The sequence below is a fragment of the Mustela erminea genome, chromosome 4 (genome assembly GCF_009829155.1).
Source record: "Mustela erminea isolate mMusErm1 chromosome 4, mMusErm1.Pri, whole genome shotgun sequence".
NCBI lineage: Eukaryota > Metazoa > Chordata > Mammalia > Carnivora > Mustelidae > Mustela > Mustela erminea.
The window spans coordinates 123,477,563-123,501,825 of NC_045617.1; the positions used below are offsets into that span (position 1 = coordinate 123,477,563).

The window sequence follows — 24,263 nt, forward strand, 5'->3', positions numbered from 1 at the left end:
AAGTAAACATGAAGGACAGAGGTTAAGAAGGAGGAATAGGAATATTCTCTCTAGTTAGAGGAACCTATACTGATAAAAACATAACAGATGAATGAACCCGAAACTCCTAAGTGAACTGTATTCCACATTATTTCATCTATTTTCCGAATTGGGACATTATTCTCATTCTCCCACATGAGAGGTATCACTCTGATTCAGCCACAAAACAAAAACTCCCAAGTTCCCCTATTATCATCCCACTGTGGGCATGTTCAATCATGAGCAACCACAGCACACTTAAACTTAGCCAAAAATCAGACCTAGTGTTCAAGAGCCAATGAACTCAGAAATGAGATTCATGGGCGCAGCCAAGGAATATGAGCTGAAAACAAAAAGGGTCCAGGTCTATCCTAAACCAGGTAGACATTATCTCCAGAAATAAGTGATAAAGTACTCAGAAACATTTAGTTACTTGAGCACTAATTACTATTTTCCCTGCACATAATTTATTGACATATGAAGCAATCAGTGGAGACACTGAATCAGGGATGAAGGCAAAATAAAGATGTAAATTTCCACATTAGTGGACCCCAGGGAATGAATGAAATCTCCCAGTATTCATGCCCCATTGCAGCCCCTTCCCTGTAGAATCTGGGCTTGGGTTACATGGCTTGCTTTGTCAAGGGGACATTAGCAAATGTGAAGAATACAGAGTCTGGATAAGTACTTGTAACTTGGAGCTTGTCCTCTTGAAATGCTCTCTGTGAAGCCAGAGCATGTAAGAGGTTCAACCACCCTGAGACAGCCATGCTGTGAGGACCTGAAAACCAGCTATGTAGTGAGGCCACACTGAAAAGCAATGAGGTGCCAGACATGCAAAAGAAACTTCTTGGGTCTTCCAGATCAGGTGCCACAACCACTTGCTGAATGCAGCTGAGTGATTCCAGCTGATGCCATATGGAACAGAGTAAACTACCCAGCAAAGCTCTCAGATAGCTTAGTACACAGAATCATTGTTTTTTGAAGCCACATTATGCAATGACCTTTGTGCAGCAGTAAATTAAGTACAACACAGGATTTATAAGAGAAAGGAAGGGGAAAACCTGCATTCTGGGAAGAGTGAATTTTATTTTTATGTTTGAGGTAAATTGATTAGCTGGAACCTAGCAAATAAGTCAGTCTGAAACTATCTTTGAGTAAGTTCCCTAGAGATAATAAAACAATTTTCTTGTTTACTCATTGTTAAGAAAACCCTGAGGGCTTACCTATGGGGCATACTTGTGTAGTGTCCACCAGTGTCCTTTCATTAGCACCTTTGACCTTGTTAGTTCAAATTTGTACAATTTCTCTTAGTAGGATTTTATAGAAGACGACTGACTGAGAGATTGGGAAAGGCTGAGTGAGCTGGGAGGATATGAAGCCACTCTGACCCTCTAAATTTTTTTCCTTGTTTAAAAACAACAGCAGGGGCACCTGGGTGGTGCAGTTAAGCATCTGCCCTTAGCTCAAGTCATGATCCCAGAGTCCTGGGATTGAGCCCCAAGTTGGGCTCCCCAGCTCAGCAGGGAGTCTGCTTGTCCCTCTCCCTCTTGCTCCTGTCCCCCACTCCCACTTGTGCTCTCTTGCTAATAAAGAACTTAAAAAAAATAAAAACATCGCCAGCGGCATCAGTAGTCGGTCTAGCCCTTTAGTCAACAGTGAGGGCTACCTCAATAAAAAATGCTCCATGAAGTCTCAAACTCTTACAGACAACCCTGAATCGTGAGTTCCAAATGTGGCACTGTACTGAGGAAGCAGGGATGAAGGAGCACTGGGGTCAGTCAGGGCCCTGGAAATGGAAGCTGCTTGGTGGGGTCAAGTGGTCTATGGAAATCAGGATCTCCCTGAATGGTAGGAACATGAGCATGAGCATGGTAGGAATATGAGAATAAGGACAGACCCCAGTGACAGAAAAATACAAACTGAAGTAAGAGAAATAGAATGAAGAGCTGAAATACTCACAGAAGCACACAAAGTGAAACAGAACTATTTTTATTTATTTGAAAGATAGGGTGAATCCATCACTGGTGACCAGAGCTCTGAGGCTAACTTTCTCCTCAGGGAGGTGGGCTGGAATGGGGTGGGCTGCGTTTGGCAGGGACTGTGGTGGTTTGAGATCTGGGTAGATGAGAATTTGAATTTTTTCAGATTGTAGCACCTCTCACAGCAATCCAGAATCCACCTGTGTGTCCTTTCAGCTCTATGTCCCCCATCACCTCTATCTTCCTGGGGCATCCCCAATTTTTCTCTACAAACCTCTCACCTGCCTGGCTCCCCAGCTGGGCCTCAGGCCGGTCTCCCCAGAGTAGATGATCAGGATCATTGAGGAAACGCTGGCTGCGTTGGCATGTTAGGCAAGTCTGTACTGTCCAGCGCTGTCCCCTGCAGCCTGGAAGAAAGGGGGGTGTGTGTGTGTGGCAGGAGTGCCCAGGTTTAGTAGGAGAAGAAAAGATCTCCTGGATCCAGTTTTGCCTCCACTGTTTCTCAGTAGGAATTCGAACACTCCCCAACTTTGAATACAAATTTGAGGTGTGTTAGCCCTGCTTAAAGTCTGTCAATTTCTTGGTATCCCTTAAGATAAAGTCCAGACTCCTTAATTTGGAAGAGGATCTGCCCTGTTTCCTTCTCCAGCCTTATACGTTGGCCTTGTCTACCTCAAACTCCAGGCTCCTGGACTCTAGTCTCCTTGACAGCACCACAATCTCTCTTGTCTCAGAGTCCTCAAACTTGCCTGAATTTCCATTTCTCACTTCTTTTGCCTATCAGGAAGGTAATTTAGCATTTTAGTTCCTCAAGCAAAGCATTTTACTACACTATCTTGTTTCTTAGTCCGTCCTATCAGACTGTAACTTCAGTGAGAATAATGGATCAATACTTGACACATCTTAGAAAAATATTTGTTAAATAATCAATGAATGGTGATGTGAATCCTGTCCTCCACCATGCAAAAATGGGGAGGGGGGTTACCTCTTACAGCAACATCATTTCCCTACTGACCAGCCTTTCCTTAGTTGGTCCAAGTGAATTCAGCAATTCAACCCAGAGCTTGAAAAATCCGGCAGCTCTAAATTTCACGCCAAACGCCATCTAAAGCGAGCCCACTGGTGCTCCTCATTCACCCCCATTAGGGGCACTCACGTCTCTGGCGCTGGGTGCAGGTGAGGCCCGGGATGAGGAGGGAAGAGCAGCCACGACAGAGGGTCCTCTTCACCGAGGGGTCCCTGCGGAGGGAGTGGGATGGTGGTCCGAAGGCCCGCGCTCCCTCTCCCATTTTTCCCGCGTCCCGCCCGCAGCTAGATTCCCTGAGCGTCTCACCGCCGCAAGACCAGCCGCTTTGCAATGGTCCTCTCCGTGTAACAATAAAACCTCGCCAGCGCCTGGTTCATGGGGTCCTGTGCAAGGACACAGTGGGCGGCCTGGAGGAAGGAAACCATTACTTCGTGGCCAGCTACACCCGACCGCCTCCCCGTAAGTCACCAGACGCGGACTCACCTGGTACAAGAAGCTGAGCCTTTGGAAGGCCTCGCGGTCCTTAACCGGCCCAGCCATCTGCGCCGCGCGAGGGCCTCACGCACGACTGTCCGCAGGTCCCGCCCTTCCGATAGCCCCGCTTCAGGCGCCCGCGCACGGCCTCCTGGGAAGTGTAGTTCCTGGGCCGGTGAGCCTCTCTCCGCGATCCTTACTTTGGCGCCACCCTGCGGCCTCACGGACCCCAGTTGTTCGTAAACCCATACCCACGCCTGCAACCCAAGTTCGGGGTCCCTTTCTGAGTTTTGGCTTCCTTCTAGTCTTCCTCAAGCCCATGATCAGTTATCCTAGGTAGGAAAGTCACTGCTCACTAGAACAGGAGAGGACCTTAAACTTCAAAACATTTTTAGGACAGAAGACTGGTTTCTTTATGCAGATAGGTTGGGGAGATGGTTATGTGCAATTTATACCCAGCTAGAACTTCTGCCCTACTCTCCTGAAGCCAAAGGCAGATGCCTGAAAGATCTACAGATTGAAGGAACAGAAGTTAAACATTCAAAGAAAGCACTGGTACCACTGGGAGTGAAATTGGAAAGGATCACCAGGGTGATCAAGAGAGAGAAGCAGAGCTTATTACCATTCTTTTCCACTGAACAACAACAACAACAACTACAACAACAACAACAAAACAAAAAAACTTCCTATTATGCAGTGCTGGAGACACAGTAGGTGATCCTAGTTAACTTCTCATCTTAGGTACTGGAGCACAGAAACTTTTGACATCTCCTGCCCCTGAAACTCTCCCCTCTCCCACCTCCCCTATTCCAATCATATACTTCACATCCCTTATTCTGACCTCTGTCTCCTGTTTGTTCTGTTTGACATCCTGTGTTTACTTCTGCCTCATAATGACCACCAGCTCCTGAAGTCGGAAGTAGAGGGATGTGAGCTGGAGTGGCAGAACATGAATGAACCTTGGGATAGGGAGAGGGCAGCATTAGGCCAGGAGAGTAAGGCCTCTCTCCCTTCTCAAACCCTGTCAGACCAAGCAGGAAACCAGGCCTCCAGCTCAGAAAAAATGGCCAAAACCTCCTCTGGGATTAATTTCACAAGGATCCCTAAATTCAAAGGAGGAGTATGTTTAAAATGTAGACATCCAGGCCCACCCCAGACCTTGATCAATCACTGAGGGCAAACCCCAGGATCATGCATTCTTAACACCAGTGATTCTTAAGCATCAACACAAGGCCATTGTCAAATTACCACACAACACAGAGATCACTTCAGTGGATCCTTTGTTCCATATTCTGTTTTACCAACCAAAGCATCTTGCCACAAAGAACCACAGTCAAGGCACAAAGGTAAGAGGAGAGTTTGGACAAAGTCCTGTTGAGGTGGTAGGAGGAACTGAAACACCCTCAATAAACTGCAGTTTCTTGTCCCAATCTTCTGTGAACCCTTCATCACCCAAATAGCAGATATTCCAAATCATTTTAATTTGGTTTGGCATGCATTGCTTTAACCTTTTTTGACAACATATGTACCCTAGAAGTTGTTTATTTTGGCCTAATGTTAAAATGATTTACATTCTCTGATAGGGGAAATGGCAAAAGGTGAAGGATGGCAACAAATAAGCAAAAGACTGGCTCCTGTGAACACTAGTTCCAGGCCATATGCACACAGACTAAAGGAAGTTGCCTATCTGACCCTTCCCTCTACATACCCTCTCTTCTACCCTGTCCTCAGAGTGAGAAAGACTCCATTTCCTTTCTCCCTTTTTGGCTTGGACACCTTAGCCAAGGAGTAATGTTGACAACTAGGGATCAGCTATACTTAGTAACATTCTTTAAGGCCAGGGCTTTAGATAGAAAAACCTTTCTCTTTCCTCTAATACCTGACTGTTCTTTCCAGGTTCCCTTGGGAAAGCAGTGAAGGGTAGATACGTCTTGAGGGAGATTCCTCATCTCTGCAGGAGAAAGGTGACTGACTGACATTTTGGAGACAACCAACTCTAAGGAGGCAGGCACTAAGCCAGCTTTGCTGAAGGCTGAGGCATGGACCCAAGTTCTCCTCTCCTTTCTTCTCACACTCTCCTCCCCACAGTCCTACCTCTGGCCAATGCTAATGAAAACTTACTCTGGGAATGGAAGACCAAGGAAATCCCTTTCCCCTTCATTAGTTGCTAGGAATCTGTTCCTTTAGCCCCTTTCCCGACTTTCTTTCTAATCTTGATGCTCAATCTCTGCCCTCAAAAAAAACAAAACTCCTTAACTTCTAGACCCATAAGAGCAACTATCATTCATCTTTATTTTAGTCTAGGGGTACACAGACCCCTCTGATCTTCCTCAAGAAATAGGACCATTCTGGGTCAAACAACCCCCTAAAAGGATGTACAGGGGTTTCTGTTTCCTCTTCTGGTTTTGAGCAAGTCAGACCCTCCCATAGCCTTTCTGTTTCCGGAAACGCCTCTCCTTCCTTCCCAACCTATACATGTGCAATAGAAAACCTGATGGACTTCAGGGAAGTCAACCCCTGGGAACTAGCTCCCCACCCTGAGAGAAGGGAGACGCAACTGTGCTCTCATCCTAGACCAGTCCTATCTACTCCTCCATATAAACCATTCTAGAAACCAAGGTGCTTCTCCTAGACAGTGCAGGACTGGAACCAGGCAGACACAAAGACGTTCCAGCAGGTCACAGGAAGGAAGGCCCATAGCTCTTGACCCTGACTCACCCCAATTATTACCACATCCCTACCTGTCACTCCCAATCTGTTGGGGGCCTGATGGTAAGTGGTGCAGCATTCTTCCGACCAGCCCGGATGCCTGGATAGAAGAGGGGCCAAAGTTTCTCAGTAAAAGTATCAGTAAAAGTGTAGATATGAGAGCGGTCTGTGACATTGTAAAAAGACAGCGTGCCAGCCTCATAGTCTAGGAATATGCCCACCCGCTTGGGTTTCACCTTGATGTGCAAAGGGGTAAAAGGCGTGGTGGTGGCTGCATATTTGTCCCCATTCCACAGCCGCACCCGCCAGTAGCCAGTCTCAGGGAGTGGAGTCAGCTCGCCCTTTCGGCTCACGGAGTCCCGGCACACGCCCACTGCCCAGTGGGTCTTATCACCCACCTCCACCTCCCAGTAGTGTCGGCCTGAGGTGAAGCCCTCAGTAGCCAGGACACAAGGGTAGAAGGTGAACCGCCGTGGTGTGTCAGGGAGATCCCGGAGTCTTGTCTCCACAAACTTGACGCTCTTACGATCTTCTGACAGGACTAGGTTAGGGTGAGCAGTCTCTGGGTCCAGGGTCACATCCGCTGGCGGGAGAAGCCAGAGTGGGGAGCTAGATGAGATGGGAATAGCTAAATGCCCCTGCCTCACTCTTCCAGCCTGCCTTTACAGAGCCTGCTTCCTTAAAGATCCCCAGAACACCATAGTTTGGTTAATTTTCTCAATCCATGGTGTCACCTAAGGGAGAGGAAGGAACAATGGCTTCCCTTCTCACCCTGGCCCTAAAGTAAACAGTTAATGATCTCTTGATTCTGCAAGGGCTGATTTTAGGGTCCTGCCTGATCCCTTCTCCATCATCCTATGACATCATCTCACTATGTGAAGAAGCACAAATCACAGTCTAAGGGCCAGAAAGAACAGAAAATGTTAAGAAGGATAACAGCAAGACAGCATTATGGTCTAGGGATAGGGTGACCATTTATCTGGAATAGTCCTGGTTCATGACTATTTTCTCTGAGTATTAATGATACTCCCTTTCACTCTCAAGGGGGGACAAGTTTAGCATATTATTTAACCTCTCTGGGTGCCTGTTTAGAAAAGTGTGGGCCTAAGAATAGATGACACCTAACCCTGTTACTCACAGTGAAATTGAAAGCCAGGTGAAGGGATGGGCACAAAAAGTGACAGATGGGATAAGTGAAGCCCAGATAAAGTGGGATCTAAAGACTTTCTTCTCGGGCGCCTGGGTGGCTCAGTGGGTTAAGCCGCTGCCTTCTGCTCAGGTCATGATCTCAGGGTCCTGGGATCGAGTCCCGCATCGGGCTCCCTGCTCAGCAGAGAGCCTGCTTCCCTCTCTCTCTCTCTGCCTGCCTCTCTGCCTACTTGTGATCTGTCTGTCAAATAAATAAATAAAATCTTTAAAAAAAAAAAAAATAAAGACTTTCTTCTCTGCTGATTCACTCTGCTAGTTTACTTTTGGGAACAACTCACCAATTAGCTGTTTAAGGATTTTCCTTAGGGCAAAGTACTGTCGGGGGAAATTGCTGAAGTTCTTTTCCAGCTCTATGGACACTGAAGTCACCTCCATGGTCTTCACCTTCTCACATCTAGGAGGGATAGGGAGATAGGGGAAGAAAGGGCAGGATCAGGGGAAGCTCAATCTGAGTGAGTATGAAGATATTCTCTTTAGGGAGAAACTAAAGTTCTCCATCCTCCCACTTTCTCCCTCCTATCTGAAGACAAGTACTCACTTACTGCTTTCTTTTGCCAATCTATGGAGAACCATATGGCCCCTGGACAAAGCCTTATTTTAAGAATGAGTCTCAGAACTTTCTGGAGGTATGGCTATATTTCATGCAAGTAGTAATCACTCTCTCCACTCTCTCAGCCCCTTCCTTTGTCTGTCCTGTTTGGACACATTTCCACCCACAGGCACAGGGAGAATCTGGTTCTACATTCCCTTGGAATTTTCCTTACCAGGTTAGTCCTGATGTTCAAAAGGGAAAAGGTAATGGACTATTACTCCCAATGATTTCCTCTCTAACTGGCTTCATGGATGCAATGAACCTTCTCCCACATCCTACCCGGACTCTGTGTGACTTTCCTTCTCCCCTAACTTCTTACTGTACTCCTGGTCTCTAAGCCAAGACCTAACTCACTCAAAGAGATGCAAGAATCACTTACTTTTCCAGGGTACTTTTGACATCCTAGAGGGAAGGAGAAAAGAAAGCAATATTGGTCCTGGTAGTCAAGGGTCCTATAGGCAAAAGGTTCCCCCCACTTCCCCAAAGTCCTAGATCTGTACCATAAGAATAGGGCAAACTGAGCATCACAATGCAAGGGGAAGAGCTCCAGAGGGATCTGAGTATATCTCTTGCAACCTGATCCCCATTTTCAACTTTTGGTTAGCATTAAGCTTGGTAATTTATATCACTTCCAAATGGTTTCTTGTGTCTTTGTCTTGCTCCTTAAGGACACTGGGAGCTCAATGCAAAGGACAGGGATTGTGTCTGCTCTTTACTCTGTCCCCCAAGTACCAACCACACACCTGTCTCCTTGAGGATCAGTACAGACTGGTGGCATAGGAATGAATCACACTTTCCTGTTGTTGTTTGTTATCCCCATCTGGTACTGATTAATAAACATTAATAACTGTGTGCCAATCCTGATTTGTGAATACTTGGGGTCCAGAAGACAAAGAAGAGAAATCTCTGCCCCCCCGAGGATTTCCCAGTTTAATGTGTAAGGCAGAACACACATACATGAAAGGACACAAGAATAAGTACCAAGCAATACATAACATGAAGATAAATGTACAACGAGGCCTCACTGATCCAAATGCTGGTAATCTGATCTCTAAAATAAGAGACATTTCCTACAGGCTTGCTAACACCATTCATCTGCTTAAAAGAACAAATTATTTCAAACATTTAGAGGCATTATTTACATTTCAAAAGTAATATATCATTCATACATAATTTCAAGTGTCCTTCAAACTAGGTTTGAAATTTTTTTTTAGTAGTAGGTAAATCAATTTCCAGGACCTTAAAGTAATGGCAACTACTACATTTACATAATTTTTAATGTGTAGTTTTTTTCACTAATTCAGACCTGATTTCCCTTCTTTCAAAGGGAATTTTTTTCTTTGGTACAAATTAAGCACATAATTGTTCACAAGACATAAGAACACAGAAATGATTAGAAGGGGATGGGAGAAATCAGAGAAGCCTTTCTATAGAAAAAGATCCTTTGAGTATGTCTGGAATAAAGAACTGGATTAGAGAAGCAGAGCAGAAGAGTGAGCATCCCAGGTTGACAGAATGGCCTGTACAAAGCTATACTGCACTTGACCTGAGGGGCTATGCAGGGGCAAAGGTCGAACCTTAAGCATCTCGAAGCCCGACTGTAAGCACTTGCCCTCCACCTCAGCAGCCAAGTGGGCCAGGTCCCGGCGCTTGTCTCCAAGGTGAGCAGCATTTTCTCTGAGACGCTGTAGAATGTCCTGTTCTTCCTCCTCTAGTCGTGAAAGCAACATCTGTTGCTCTTCATCCAGCCGCCTATGAAGCTCTTCAAATTCCTTTAAGATCTGTTGCCGGCGACACTCCACGAGTCTCTGAGAAAAGAGGGAAGGTGTTATATTTAGCAGGACCAGTGGGGCCTTTCCCTACCCATCATGTGTATGAATTAACACAGACTTCCAGTGTCATTGGAAATAGCTTAACAGGATACTCATGTTTCTCTCCATTGAAATCTCCTTCTGGAAGTAATGGCTCCATCCCCATTGTCACCCTTACTGATTATTCGGGAATGAAGACCACTGGGGAAATTTTAAAAAATCAGTGTTTAGGGGCGCCTGGATGGCTCAGTGGGTTAAAGCCTCTGCCCTCGGCTCGGGTCATGATCTCAGGGTCCTGGGATCGAGCCCTGATCGGGCTCTCTGCTTGGCGGGGAGCCTGCTTCCCCACTATCTCTGCCTGCCTCTGCCTACTTGTGATCTCGCTCGCTATGTCAAATAAATAAATAAAATCTTTAAAAAAAAAATCAGTGTTTAAAAATTTTTTAATTTTCTTGGGCCACCTGGGTGGCTCAGTGGATTAAGCCTCTGCCTTCAGATCAGGTCATGATCTCAGGGTCTTGGGATCGAGCCCCGAATTGGGCTCTCTGCTGGGTGGGATGCCTGCTTCCCCCTCTTTCTCTGCCTGCCTCTCTGCCTACTTGTGATCTCTCTGTGTGTCAAATAAATAAATAAAATCTTTTAAAAAAATTTAATTTTTTTTTATTAACTTCTAAAAAAGCTGTACTTCTATGGTTTAGTGAAAAGAAAAAGCAAGATGTAAGAACTCAATAATATAATGGCATCTACTATTATGGATACAAGCTATATCTGTTAGTCCCAACTCTAAAGTTCTAGCTAATACAAATTATCAAGAAAAGGAAAGAAATAAGTATTGGAAAGTTAGAGATAAGATGGTCATCATTTGTATATTGCTAGACATCTACCCTCTAAAAACCAGAGAACCAACTGGAAAAGTATCAGAATCAGTAAGATTTTAGTAATGGGTTGTTACAAAATATATGCAGTTGATTGTTAAACAAAACAGTCTGTGAAGGTCCATTATATATATACCTGGATTTTTTTTTTTCCATAAATAGATTGTATAAAGGCGTTTTTTTCCCTTACGATTTTCTTAATAACATTTCCTTTTTCTAGCTCACCTGATTGTGAGAATACAGTATATAATACAAATAACATATAAAATAGGTGTTAATCACTGTTTATGTCATCTCTACTGCTTCTGGTCAACAGTAAGGTATTAAGAGTTAAGTTTTTCAATGACATGGATGGAACTATAGGGTATTATGCTAAGTGAAATAAGTCAGTCAGAGAAAGACATATATCATATCATTTCATTCATATGTGGAATTTAAGAAACACAACAGGAGCATAGGAGAAGGGAAGGAAAAATAAAATAAGATGAAACCAGAGAGGAAGACAAACCATAAGAGACTCTTAATCATAGGAAATAAACTGAGGGTTGCTGGAAGGGAGGTGGGTGGGGGGATGGGGTAACTGCGTGATGGGCATTAAGGAGGGCATGTGATGTGAAGAGCACTGGGTGTTATATGCAACTGATGAGTCACTAAATTCTACTTCTGAAACTAAAAAAAAAAGAGTTAAGTTTTTGGGGAGTTGAAAGTTATATGCAGATTTTCCTCTGCAATGCTAATCTTGTTCAAGGGTCAACTGTATATTGATTTCAGCAACAAACCCGTTAAATAGTTTCAAGTCACTTCAGAGAACTGACAGTTCCCATCCCAGGATTAGGTTCCAGAGTTTGTGAATTAGTTGTTGAAATTTGAAACATGTTTTCTCTCAGCTACCATACAAAATTAAATTTCTAATCTTCCTGAAATTTGATAATATAGGCCTAAAACACCAGCCATAATACTTTCTGAAAGTTATCACTTAGCATGTCCTTCCTTTTGTACTTCCACTGCAACTAATGATCTGCCCAGATGGTTGTCTCCAAGTGTCATATGATTGATGAAGAAAAGTAAACCCAAGAGTGAAGTAAAAGAGGAGCAGAGACAGGGACTCTGGAAATAAAAAGTAGATAGGGACTGAAAGGCAGGGCTGAGGGTGAATAGAGAGGGGCTGCAAAGACAGTGTGGGTCTTAGAAGCACAGTATTTCTGGATTTCAAGCTAGTTCTCAGCAGAAGTTGGCTAGCTCCAGTTCTGGAGCTGCTGCTGCTTCCCATTTCACTGGCGGCTCCTCAGGTGCACAGTGGAACAAAATATACTCTTAAAACATTTACCCTGTGAAAATTATAAAAGGAAAACTCACTAAAATGTAGGTAGGATGCCAGCAGCGGGAGCTCAACCGCTGGTCAGTTGTAGACCCAACCAGAAGAGATGTACCTTGTAAGTCCATAATATCTTACTACCCCAACAGGAGGAAGAAAGGTTTGTTTTTTGCAGGGCAACAAGCCCAGCCAGTGACAAACTGTCACAACCTAGTCAATGAAAAGTCCCTATACTCTGAACTCCCAGTTTACTTCAAGGACTCTTCATTTATGAGAGTCCCTCCTAAATACCCCCTTTCCTCTTTAGAAGAGTGGTCCTCTCCTTTGTTCTCTAGACTTGCCTATGGCTTTGCCTTAGCTTGCTTGTCCTGAATTGCAATTCTCTGCTATTACTGAATAATCTCATTGATGCAGGTAAAATAACTGAATTTTATTTCTTAACCCCTAAGTAAAACACAACTTTTTTCTTGGTGTGTATGCACACATGTGTGTGTTAGTATATGTTGAGAGGTGATATATGGGTAGAATTTAGGATTCAAACCTGTGGTAAAGAGGAAGCAAAGGGCTGTCTTCTATATAATTCCATAATCCCTTCTCTTTTTTCCCACTCTATGTATGTAGGGCACTGGTTCTTAATGAGGATGTTACTTCCCACTAGAGATATTTTGGAAACAAGGGGCATTTTTTTGTTTTCCATAACTGGGGATACTCTAGTAAGGCTGCTAACATGCCAGTATGTGAGATAACTCTGCAACATGCACTGTCCTGCACTATTTTCTATGTTCTGCTATATATTTAAAAACATAAGCCTGGACTTGAATGTCATTTTATACATAAACAGAGTATGTATAATATACCTGAATTTTTTAGAAATGGCTGAATAAAACTAAGACTGTATTTTTTTTTAGAACTTAACCAAAAGTTACTTATTTTGAAAAATTATGTCACGAAGAGCTAAGCTGCTTGTGATGCTTGACAACATTGCTATGCAATTATTTCAGTCTGAATTTGTATTTGTGGCATTGTTGATGATGTCACATATAGGTACAAGGATAAAACTACATTGTGGTGTCTTTCAGGGTAGCTGTGCCCAAATACTTATATATCAGATTTTATTCAAATCACTTTCCTTTATGTTGTATGTGTGTGTATGTATTTGGGCATAAGTCTCTTTTTAAAATTACACAGATAAGTTATTTTATCTTTAACTTTCACTTCAGCATCATTAATTACTAATTATTTATGTTTAAAAGGGGCACTGGGCCTGAATCTGGAAGTAGGGATGAGGGAGAGGTAGGAAGGAGAATTCAAATGGTCACAAAAGGAATGTTGGTGGTAGTTTCAGAGACCACTGAATTTTCAAAAACATCACAGTTCCGTTCAAAAAAAATTTTTATTCCCCTCTTTATCCTTTACCTTTAAGAAGGTGATCAACAGGAACAGGAAAGTTAATGACTGGGAATAAGCTTCGTTTTCACATATTTTAAGTTTCTCAGGAGCCCTCCAAAAGAACAAAGACCTTTTTTTTAAAGTTCACCTTTGCAATCAAAATTAGTTAAAATTTAAAAAAATTCAAATGCTTGCTTTATTCAAATATATAAAGGACTAAGGTAATACTTAGTAATACTTAATCATACTTGCTTTCTGTCAAAATGTTGTCATTGTTAAAAAATTAGTGTCTCTACTATTTTCAAACTTGCGTTTAATTTCTGGTGATACCAGAATCTCAATTCCAAAAACTCATTATTTCTTCTGGAAGCTTTTAATGAGGTCAAATTTCTATGTTGTCTTCTTATGAATTTGCAACTGTGCTTTTGGTGCCATGCCATTATATATTTTCTCCACTTGACTATAAGCTCAAGCAGGACAGGGACTGTTTTTGATCATCATTGTTCCCCAGTGTCAGAATTAGGCCTATACTGGAAGCTTAGTACATACTTATTGATTCATGCAGAGCTAGTATCCCTGATTTTGCCACATATTGGCTGTGTGATTTGGACTAAATAGTTATTCAAGTTTTGTTTCCTCCTGTGATAACTGAGGGTAATAATACCTACTTTACTAAGTTCATTTTTGCTAACGATGACCTTCAGGACTCCCTTTCCTTTGTGTTATAGCTCCTCTAAGTCCCACATGTTCATTGGCCTGAACTCTTAAAACTCTAACCTGGGCAGAACCTTAAAATCAAATGCAACCCTGTAAGTTTGGAATGTCATGGCATCCAATGAATTCATATATGGGACTCAATAAATAGTTATTACTGCCATTATTAAGAATTGTTCACGGGACGCCTGGGTGGCTCAGTTGGTTAAGCAGCTGCCTTCGGCTCGGGTCATGATCCCAGCGTCCTGGGATCGAGTCCTGCATCGGGCTCCTTGCCCCGCAGGGAGCCTGTTTCTCCCTCTGACTCTGCTTTCCACTGTGTCTGCCTGTGCTCGCTCTCGCTCGCTCTCTCTCTGACAAATAAATAAATAAAATCTTTAAAAAAAAAAAAAAAAAAAAAGAATTGTTCACTGTCCAATAAAATAAGACAGATAGCAAAATATCATGCTACAAATGTGGTAATGCTATGAAGAAGAAGCAAAATTATATGCAAATTAAGAAAGTTAATTTCTGGGCGCCTGGGTGGCTCAGTGGGTTAAGCCGCTGCCTTCGGCTCAGGTCATGATCTCAGGGTCTTGGGATCAAGTCCCGCATCGGGCTCTCTGCTCAGCAGGGAGTCTGCTTCCTCCTCTCTCTCTTTCTGCCTGCCTCTCTGCCTACTTGTGATCTCTCTCTGTCAAATAAATAAATAAAATCTTAAAAAAAAAAAAAACAAAAGTTAATTTCTGAAGGGTCAAGGAAGGTTGCATAGGAAGTGGCTTTTATCTTACCTGAAGGATAGATAGGATCCTATAGATGTAGGATGGAGAGAGCAACAGTCTAGGAATGAACTAACATCATCTAACATACCTGAACTTACTTAAGAGAATGTGGTCCTAAAGTCACTGGGTAGTTCTGGGAGCTCTTTGTCTGCTTCTTCCTTCTTTCGCCCCAGAGAACCTTCCAAATTCTTCTCTCCTCAATCCCTCTAAGAAACTCCTATACCCTGTTCTCTCCTTGATTTACAAGAAAAACGGAGACCAATGGGCATGAACTCCCTCAACTTGCCACATGTAAGATGTTCTGTCTGTCCTTCCTTCACTTCCTACATCTTTCTCTTCAATACTTAATTCATGAAAAATAATTTCAGTACAATGTATAATGACAAAGAAGCCTAATAAAATACCATTATTTTTGAGAGAACATTGAATGAATCAGACCTGATGGATTAAATAATGCATGGTTAACTGCCTGCAGAGCAGCCCAAATGGAATCACCTGCCTTTACCTTGAGCTCTCCAGGCTTCTTCTCCTCAGAGGACTTGCAGCGGGTGATCTCCTGCAGCTTCTGCTCTAGGGGCTCCAGGCACTTCTGTAATTTTTCCTGAGGGTGGAAGTGGGAGAGAGGGGACATTTGGGGTTGGCTGGCACATCCTACATTCAAAGGTTAACTCACTTATTTTAAAACCCATTTATTTGCTTCCTATCCATCTCATCACCTCTTGATCCCACTTCCTTCCTTGCCTGTCATTTGGGGTGTCGATTTCTGGTCCCTCCTCCTGCCACCAGCCTGTCCCCATCATATTCCTTGCTCACCAAACTTTCCTCTCACTGAATCTCACAGTTGTCCAGCTGTCACCAACTCCGTGTCTTTCCCCAATCCTATCATTTTCTTACTCAAGTGGTTGCCTTTTATGGTCAAAGTGACTTTCTGTATTCTAGCATCCTTCTTTACACTTGTCCTGCTATCCAACTCAAACCACCTACAAATATAATAAAGTCTTTATTACTTATACTGTAAACTACTTTAAATCTTGTGTCCAAGATTTTATTAACATAATTAAAAAAATACTTGGTCAGTGCTAAGATATTAAAATCTTTAGTTCTTATTACATGAACATTTACCCTGTGTCCCAACAGTAATTAAATCAGATACCACATTACCTATTATCTAGGCAGATACAAATGGCAGACAAGTTCAGCTTAGTTTGGTGGGGCATCAGCCTAACGAATGTTATCTATTCCCACTACCAATGGGAATATAAGGAACATTCTGAGTAGGGGGACAGAATGAAGAAATAAAACCACTTTTTAGTTCTTCCTAAATTTCATCATCTCCAAGTGGTTTCATTCATTTATAAAAAATGATACATTGTAAGACCACACAAACCACATAAGACTCAAATGATGTTAGGAAAAGTCAGAAAGCAATTTTGAGGCACTGCTCAAAACTTGTCATGCTTGAGGATAACTGATCAGATGTACGGTGTGCCCTCTGTGTATGTAGCTCTGAGGGGACTAGAGAGTAAGGACCAGATACAGTCTTGCCCTCAGGAGCTTAGGATCCTCTACCCAGTGAGTCTCCCATCCTCTGCACGCCTCCCTCTTGGCCCACATTGGTGTCATGTGTCTGGTTCCCCACCTTGTACTCCTGTGTGGCATCATCCAGTGGCACGACGGTATGGGCCCGGTGGGTGTGGGAAATTGCACATATCAAACATACAGCCTCCTGGTCCTCATAGCAAAAGAGGCTGAGGGCCTCATGGTGCTGGGGGCAGAGGCTTTCATCTCGGATCTTCCGCTTGACAGCCTGGAGCTGCTTGGCTATTTCCACCATACTGCCTAGTTGTCGATTAGGCCGGAGACTGCGGTAGCGGGATGTCTTTCGACAGACAGGACAAGGGAAGTCCCTCTCTAGGTCCTCCCACCAGCGGGTGATGCAAGCTTTGCAGAAGTTGTGCCCACACTCAATGATGACAGGCTCCTTCAGATACTCCAGGCACACAGAGCAACTCGCTTCCACCTGTAAGTTCTCCAGCGCTGCAGCTGTGGAGGCTGCAGAGGCCCCAGCATCTAATAGACTTGTCTCTGCCATTATTTAACTTAGGGATGGAAAGGGGGCAGAGAAAGATAAATATTAGTTGGAAGTTTAGTTTTCTGGTATCCCTGGCCTGACATTTACTCCCATGATAAATCCTAACTCTGGTTAGTCCTATTTTGGTATTTTACTCTTCCCTTCCACTAGATTCAACTTTTTTTTTTTTTTTTAAAGTAGGCTCCATGCTCAGTGTGGAGTCCAACACAGGGCCTGAATGCAGGACCCTGAAACCTGAACCAAGGTCAGGAGTTGGACACCTAACTGACTGAGCTATCCAGGCACCCCTCACCCTCTTTTTTGTTTGTTTCCAAAACCTGTGACTCCCAGCCACCAATCTATTTTTTTTTTTTTCCTCCTCAATACAGACACCCAACACCCATCTCTTTTGTCTTTACCTCTGCTTTTTCGTTAGAGGCTTCCTTCAACCCTACCCCAGCATACTTCTCCTGATCCAGACTTATCCCACGTGTGTCTTAAAACCAGACCAATGTATCCCTGGTTTGACATGTTTTTCTAATAGACGAGAAAGGGGCTTGGGAAACTGAAAGGTGCTATAAAAGTCAAAGTATTACTTAAGATTTCTTAAGTATATTTTAAGGTTTAATATGACAGAAGAATTTTATTACAATAGCTCCTTGAAGCATAAGCCACTGTTCTCTCCCTCTTTCAAAGGGTGAAAAAAGGAGTAAGTTAGGCAAGAGTAACAAGCTCTTTTTTTTCAGGAAATTTGAAATTATTCTTTATTAGACTAGTCTAGAGAAGGTGTGCCTCTTGGAGTGAAATGATTCACACAACATCCCATATCTTTGTGTGCACTTGGATATTTGGAACTGCTGAAGAGTGATAAATAGGTGGCAACTACACTAAAGAGTATATTAGTACATACTTCTTGAAAAAATATACTTCTTGGAAAGAGGCTGAGGAAGTCTTTTCTAAAATTCAGCAGTGATTGGAGTCTTTTGAAACAGCCACTGAAAACTAATTCCTTGGAGGTACTGTACCTCCAACTAATAGGTTCTAGAGTGGTTGGGAATTAGAGAAAGAAAAGTAAAGAGTCAATCAAAGTCTCCCTCAAGTGAAGGCTCAAAATACTGGAAATGCATCAAAGGGATTTATAAAGAAGAAGGCTGGTCCCCCACTCCTTCCTTGAAAATCACCGCTTTTATCCAAGAAATAGTTGATTTCTCTATCTACCCCCTCTTCCCCACCAAGAGACCCAACAGAAGAAAGGAAATTTAGTAGGTCTAAGTGCTAAGAGAAAAGTGGTCATGTAATGAGTTGGGTTAACAATGATTATTGTATATACTGATGGCACACATGAAAAGTGTTTTAATTTGGAATAGGAACTGATAACTTATTTGGATCTGAACTCTTCCCTCAACCAGGAGAGAAGTTCAGTCAGATGGTTCTTCTTTACCAAAGGGAAACCAACTTCAACTAGTGAACCTGCCCCCTTCTTCTAGAAATTAGGCGGCCTCCTCACCTGGGGTGAGTTGAACTGTACGCAGAGTTAGGGACCAGGATGGATCTAGACTGGCAAATAAGTGGTGTCAAAGAGAAATGGGGAAAAGGTTAGGAAAGCAGAGAGAGGACTTGGAGTTACAACCCAGAGTGAGGTGTCTCTGGGTTGGTCATTTCTTTCCCTCTCTATTCCTAGAGTCTCAGTAGAAGGGCAAACTTCAGGGACATCCTTATTTTGTTTCTACCACTGTTCTGGGGTCCCACCTTGCGACCCTTTTCTGAGCGTCGTCCACAACTCAGTCCCACCCTCGTCTCCATCTTCTCTCGCCAGATCTAGCGTAAGGGGATTGGAGAGGGGGAAAGGAAACGTAGTGGTTGACAGGGAAGGAGGAATGCGTGTCCAGGTAAGGAGGAGGTGTGACGTGAAGGTGGGATGCCTGCCGCTATGACGCAGCCGAGGCCCGCGGTGACGGCGTCAGAGTTTCACCCGCGGAGGTGAGCGGCAGCGGGACGGGGGAACGGCGGGGTAGCCAAGCAACGCCGGACGCGCTGACGTCGCCGGGGCGGCAAAACGTCCGCCCGGGCCCGAGGCGGGCGGAGGCAGCTGTGGTTACGTGCGGGGGGCCGGTGACGCAGTCGCGGGGCGCTGGGACGCGGCGTGCGGAGTCGGCCGGCAGGGGCAGGCCCCAAGGCCCGGGCGCGGCGGCGGGACAGCACCTACCTTCCCGGCTTCAGGTCCGGGAGTGCGGGGCGCGGAGCCGCCGGAGCGCAGCCTCCCTCCTTCCTCCTCCCCCCGCCCCCGCCCCACAGCGCGACACACAATACTCGCCGGAAGCGGAAGCCGCGCCGAGAGGCTCGTGTCAGTGGAAGTCGGGGTGTCGGCTGGCCGCGGTGGGAAGGCCTAGCGGTGCCTGCGGGAGGTGGAAAAGGAGGGGGGTCAGAGGTGAGAACCAGCTGGAGGAGTCAGGAACGAGAAGGGACCCGGAGGGGCAGGTATCTGAAATGTGGTCGTCCAGGTGACCGGAGGACTCCTCTGGAGAAAGAGGGCCGCGCATGCGCCTGGTGGAGCGCTGAAGCCCCATTGCCCGCAGGGCGCCGGCGGGATCCCGGGACGCTGGCTGTTCCGCCAGGCTCCGGGGCCAGGCTCTGGCCACGCTTGCTGGTCCTGGGTGGGGCTGGGAGCCCCTGAGGGCAGGGCAAGGGCGGCTGCGGACTTTGAGCTACACTTATCCTCTTTTCAGGTCAGTCCACAGAGAAGGTGGCGAGCTGAAGCGGCGGCCAGTTCCGTGGCGGACCTGCGGGTCTCAGCTGGCACGTCACTTCCGACTGGTTGAGTTTTAGCCTTTCCAGGATTAGGTAAGTTGTCCCTGCCTTGGGCTTCAAATGCTCTTCGCTCTACCCTCTGCAGGCTTAAAGACATTGTTTACCCCCCCCCCCCCCCCCCCAGTGGAGTGAAAGTCTTGCCTTTCTGCTGCTCGGGTTTTTATCTTCAACTCGCTCGGCGGCTGACCGCAAGCAAGCTTGCAATAAACCGCGGTTAAAGTGGTTGCTGCCTAACGGTCATTCTTTCCACTTTGGAGACTATGACTCTAGATTGTCCCAAAGAGCAGATGATGCTTGTGTGGGGACTCCAGACTTTTGCATTATAGCCTCCCTGCTTTCCTCTTCTACTGGAAGCTTTGCAGGCCTGTGACTTTGGAGGAAGAGCCTGCTGAAAGAAGTATGTTGAAACTAGGGATGAGATGCTGAAAAGAGGTGATGGAGCTGGGGAGGACCTAGTGCAGGGTGGAATAGTGATGAGACTGGAGAGGAGTTGGTGCTAGGAGTGTCTGATATTGTTCATCAAAAAGTCAGCTTGTCCCACCTTCTCTCCCCCAATACGTGGCATGCAGAGTGAAAGACATGGGCAAATTTTGGTGTACCCATTTCTAGGAGGAAATGGCTGAAGGGCCCCTCTTGTTCCTGTGTAAGTTGTGATGTTTACAAACACAGTGTAGTATTTAACCTTACATCCTGGGAGCCAGAAACTGTTTACTTGCAGAAAACATCAAATGTGCGAGGTATAGGGGTTTAGGATCAGGCATATAATTGGTCTCCTTGAGCTTTTTTTTCTGGTAGCCAATGATTTGAAGAGGATTAGACTTGGGAAGATTATTTTTCTCATTGTTATTTGACTGTTAGGAATTTTAGCTGTGGTAAAATTCAGTTTATAAAACGCCTCAATCTTTTTTTTGGAAATTTTATATAATTATTTGAGAGAGTGTGCGAGAGAGAGAGAGCGATCAGGAGCACGTCAGAGGGAAAGGGAGAAGTGGAGGCCCAACTGAGCAGGGGGCCTGCTGAGGGACTCATCCCAGGACTCCAGGTATCATGATCCTGGGGGAAGGCTAACTGACAGCCACCTGGGTGCCCAAAACACCTCAGTTTTAAGATAGGGTAGTTTGAAAGCCACTAACTGAGGGGTCAGCCACTTTAGCTTTGCTTTGGAGGGAGGGTGGTGATGGTGACGTTCTGGTTTTGATTTGTTCATTTGTAACTTTTTAAAGTGTTGCTAGCATTCCATACTGGCTTTCCGTTTGTAGGTAACCATTCCGAGGAGGAAGAGTATTTCAAAAGTCTGTGAAGAATGTGTTTGCCTGGAGACTGATCATTAACAAGATTTTATGCTGAGTATGGAAGGAAAGGTGAGAGAATGTTTAGATAAAAATATAAAATTACGGGGCGCCTGGGTGGCTCAATGGGTTAAGCCTCTGCCTTTGGGCCAGATCATGATCTCAGGGTCCTGGGATCGAGCCCTGCATCAAGCCCTGCATCTCTGCTCAGCAGGGAGCCTGATTCCCCCTCTCTCTCTGCCTGCCTCTCTGCCTACTTGTGATCTCTCTTTCTCTATCACATAAATAAATAAAATCTTAAAAAAAATTATATAGGGCATGTACTAGGATATAGAATAGGGGTTGGCAAATCTTGCTTGTAAAGAACCAGATAAGCTGTATTTTCTGCTTTGAGTCTCATACTTCCTCTGTATTTGTAGTGTGAAAACAGTGTTAGTACTAAATGTATGAGAATTGCTTTGTTCCAATAAAACTTATTGTATGGACACTGAAATTTGAGTTTCCTATGTCATAAAATACTTATTTTTCTTTTGATTTAACCCCTAATCATTTAAAAATGTAAAAACCATTTTTTAAAAAAAGATTTTATTTATTTGTCAGAGAGAGTGAGCACAGGTAGACAGAGTGGCAGGCAGAGGCAGAGGGAGAAGCAGGCTCCCTGCCGAGCAGGGAGCCTGATGGGGGACTTGATCCCAGGATGCTGGGATCATGATCCCTGAGCCGAAGGCAGCTGCTTAACCAACTGAGCCACCCAGGTGTCCCTGTAAAAAGCATTTTTAGTTTGTAGGTCGTATAAACACAGGTACCCCTGATATAGAACAATAATGAAGTACCCAGGATGTTTCAAGAGAGAGTAATTGTGAACAAGGGTGAACACAATGCTGTGACATCTTATTTCTATCTGTGTGAAATATTACATAAAATAATAATAAAGGAAATCTTAAATCTTTTTTTTTTTTTTAAAGATTTTATTTATTTATTTGACAGAGAGAAATCACAAGTAGATGGAGAGGCAGGCAGAGAGAGAGAGAGGGAAGCAGGCTCCCTGCTGAGCAGAGAGCCCAATGCGGGACTCGATCCCAGGACCCTGAGATCATGACCTGAGCCGAAGGCAGTGGCTTAACCCACTGAGCCACCCAGGCGCCCCTTAACCCACATTTATGATGACTTGTGAAACTTGGTAAGTTGAGATTTATGAATATAGTAGGATATAAGTACATTCTCTTTTTTTTTTTTTTTAAGATCTTATTTATTTATTTGACAGAGAGAGATCATAAGTAGGCAGAGAGGCAGGCAGAGAGAGAGAGAGAGAGGAGGAAGCAGGCTCCCTGCCAAGCAGAGAGCCCGATGCAGGGCTCGATCCCAGGACGCTGAGATCATGACCTGAGCTGAAGGCAGAGGCTTAACCCACTGAGCCACCCAGGTGCCCCTACAAGAACATTCTTTAAACAAACTGTTTTCCTTGTTCAGAATTGAAAGGAATTGTAGTTCAGGGGACGGAATAATGCTGAGTTATAATGTTGATTTATTTATATCAAGGCATTTCCACCAAAGGAGTATGCAAAAATGCATTGCAGTAATGACATGGAGAATTAAAATAAAAAAATATATACATTGTAATGTATTTTTTTTTTTAAAGATTTTATTTATTTATTTGAGAGAGAGAGACAGTGAGAGAGAGCATGAGTGAGGAGAAGGTCAGAGGGAGAAGCAGACTCCCCATGGAGCTGGGAGCCCGATGTGGGATTCGATCCTGCGATTCCGGGATCATGACCTGAGCCGAAGGCAGTCGTCCAACCAACTGAGCCACCCAGGCATCCCACATTGTAATGTATTTTTAAAAAATTTATACCTAAGGGACGCCTGGGTGGCTCAGTTGGTTAAGCAGCTGCCTTCGGCTCAGGTCATGATCCCAGCATCCTGGGATCGAGTCCCGCATCGGGCTCCTTGCTCGGCAGGGAGCCTGCTTCTCCCTCTGCCTCTGCCTGCCATTCTGTCTGCCTGTGCTCGCTCTCTCTCCCTCTCTCTCTCTGATAAATAAATAATAAAATCTTTAAAAAAAAAAAATTTATACCTAAATTCAATTTAGTTAACATACAGTGTATTGTTAGTTTCAGGGATAGAATTTAGTGATTCATCAGTTGCATGTAAGACCCAGTGCTCATTATATCAAGTGTCCTCAGTTAGCCCATTCTGCACTAATTCCCCTCCAGCAACCCTGAGTTCGTTCCCTGTAGTTTGGAGTCTCTTATGGTTTGTCTTCTCTGTATCTTACTTGTTTTCCCTTCCCTTCCTCTGTGTTCATCTGTTTTCATTCCAGATAGGAATGAAATCATAATGGTATTTGTCTTTCTCTGATTGACTTGTTTTGCATAGCCTAATATCCTCTAGTTTCATTCATTTTGTTGCAAATGGCAAGATTTCACTCTTTTTGATGGCAGAGTAATATTCCATATTGTATATAACACACATCTTTTTTTTCCCTCTATAAGTGAAAAGCCAAATTGGGCTTTTTTTTTTTTTTTAAAGATTTTGTTTATTTTTTTGAGAGTGTACGCATGAGTGGGTTGAGGGGTGCAGAGGGAGAAGCAGATTCCTGCAGAGCCAGGAGCCCAATGTGAACTTGATCCCAGGACCATGGAATCATGATCTGAATTGAAGGCAGACCCTTAACCAACTGAGCCACCCAGGTACCCTGGGCTTTTTTTTTTAAAGATTGTATTTATTTATTAGACAGAGATCACAAGTAGGCAGAGAGGCAGGCAGAGAGAGAGAGAGAGAGAGGGAAGCAGGCTCCCTGCTGAGCAGAGAGCCCGATGTGGGAGATCATGACCTGAGCTGAAAGCAGAGGCTTTAACCCACTGAGCCACCCAGGCGCCCCCCCCCTTTTTTTTTTTACTTAAAATCAATTTAATTAACATACGGTATATTATTATTTCTAGGGGTAGAATTTAGTGATTCATCAGTTGCATATAACGTGCAGGGCTCATTCTATCAAATGCCCTCCTAATGCCCATCACCCAGTTACTCTCTGCCCCCATCTACTTCCCCTCCAGCAACTGTGTTTGTTTCCTAGAGTTAAGAGTCTTTATGGTTTGTCTCCCTCTCTGATTCCATCTTACTTTTTTTTCCTTTCCTTCCCCTATGTTTGCTTTATTTCATAAATTTAAATATTTCCACTAATGTCGGGGGCAGCTATGTACATAGCAGACAACATGG

General features: G+C 44.3%; 3 protein-coding genes across 30 annotated transcripts in view; 1 reads left to right on the forward strand and 2 right to left on the reverse strand.

The window, feature by feature from the left end:
- Positions 1-1,994: 1,994 nt before the first annotated feature.
- On the reverse strand, positions 1,995-3,619 carry RPP21 (ribonuclease P/MRP subunit p21). Its single transcript, XM_032338142.1, is given in 6 exon segments — positions 1,995-2,065; positions 2,068-2,136; positions 2,282-2,407; positions 3,157-3,239; positions 3,334-3,434; positions 3,511-3,619. Coding segments are annotated over 6 exon segments (462 nt in total). The 5' UTR covers positions 3,568-3,619; the 3' UTR covers positions 1,995-2,039.
- On the reverse strand, positions 3,566-19,244 carry LOC116587509 (E3 ubiquitin-protein ligase TRIM39). 6 transcript variants are annotated; one of them, XM_032338083.1, is made up of 9 exons: positions 19,154-19,238; positions 16,516-16,975; positions 15,382-15,477; positions 9,589-9,819; positions 8,391-8,413; positions 7,698-7,813; positions 6,609-6,793; positions 6,243-6,310; positions 3,566-3,652 (listed from the first exon to the last, which is right to left on the reverse strand). In XM_032338083.1, exons 2-9 carry the CDS (start codon positions 16,966-16,968, stop codon positions 3,631-3,633), a joined length of 1,194 nt encoding a protein of 397 aa, XP_032193974.1. In that variant the 5' UTR covers positions 16,969-16,975; positions 19,154-19,238; the 3' UTR covers positions 3,566-3,630. The 6 variants fall into 6 exon arrangements, with proteins under 6 accessions (XP_032193974.1, XP_032193973.1, XP_032193972.1 ...); XM_032338082.1 differs by having other exon boundaries at positions 6,243-6,793; XM_032338081.1 differs by lacking the exon at positions 3,566-3,652 and adding an exon at positions 18,697-18,765 and having other exon boundaries at positions 6,215-6,793; positions 19,154-19,244.
- Positions 19,245-19,260: 16 nt separating this feature from the next.
- LOC116587534 overlaps positions 19,261-24,263 on the forward strand; it is a 33,857-nt gene continuing 28,854 nt past the window's right edge. For 21 of the 23 annotated variants that reach the window (XR_004284488.1, XR_004284497.1, XR_004284481.1 and 18 more), the window contains exons 1-3: positions 19,261-19,375; positions 19,674-19,788; positions 21,015-21,116. The gene's annotated coding sequence lies outside the window, so the exon portion shown is untranslated. Of the gene's footprint in view, positions 19,376-19,673; positions 19,789-21,014; positions 21,117-22,031; positions 22,077-22,683; positions 22,722-24,263 lie in introns of those variants that run through there. The other 2 variants (XR_004284501.1, XR_004284500.1) reach the window with 2 other exon arrangements.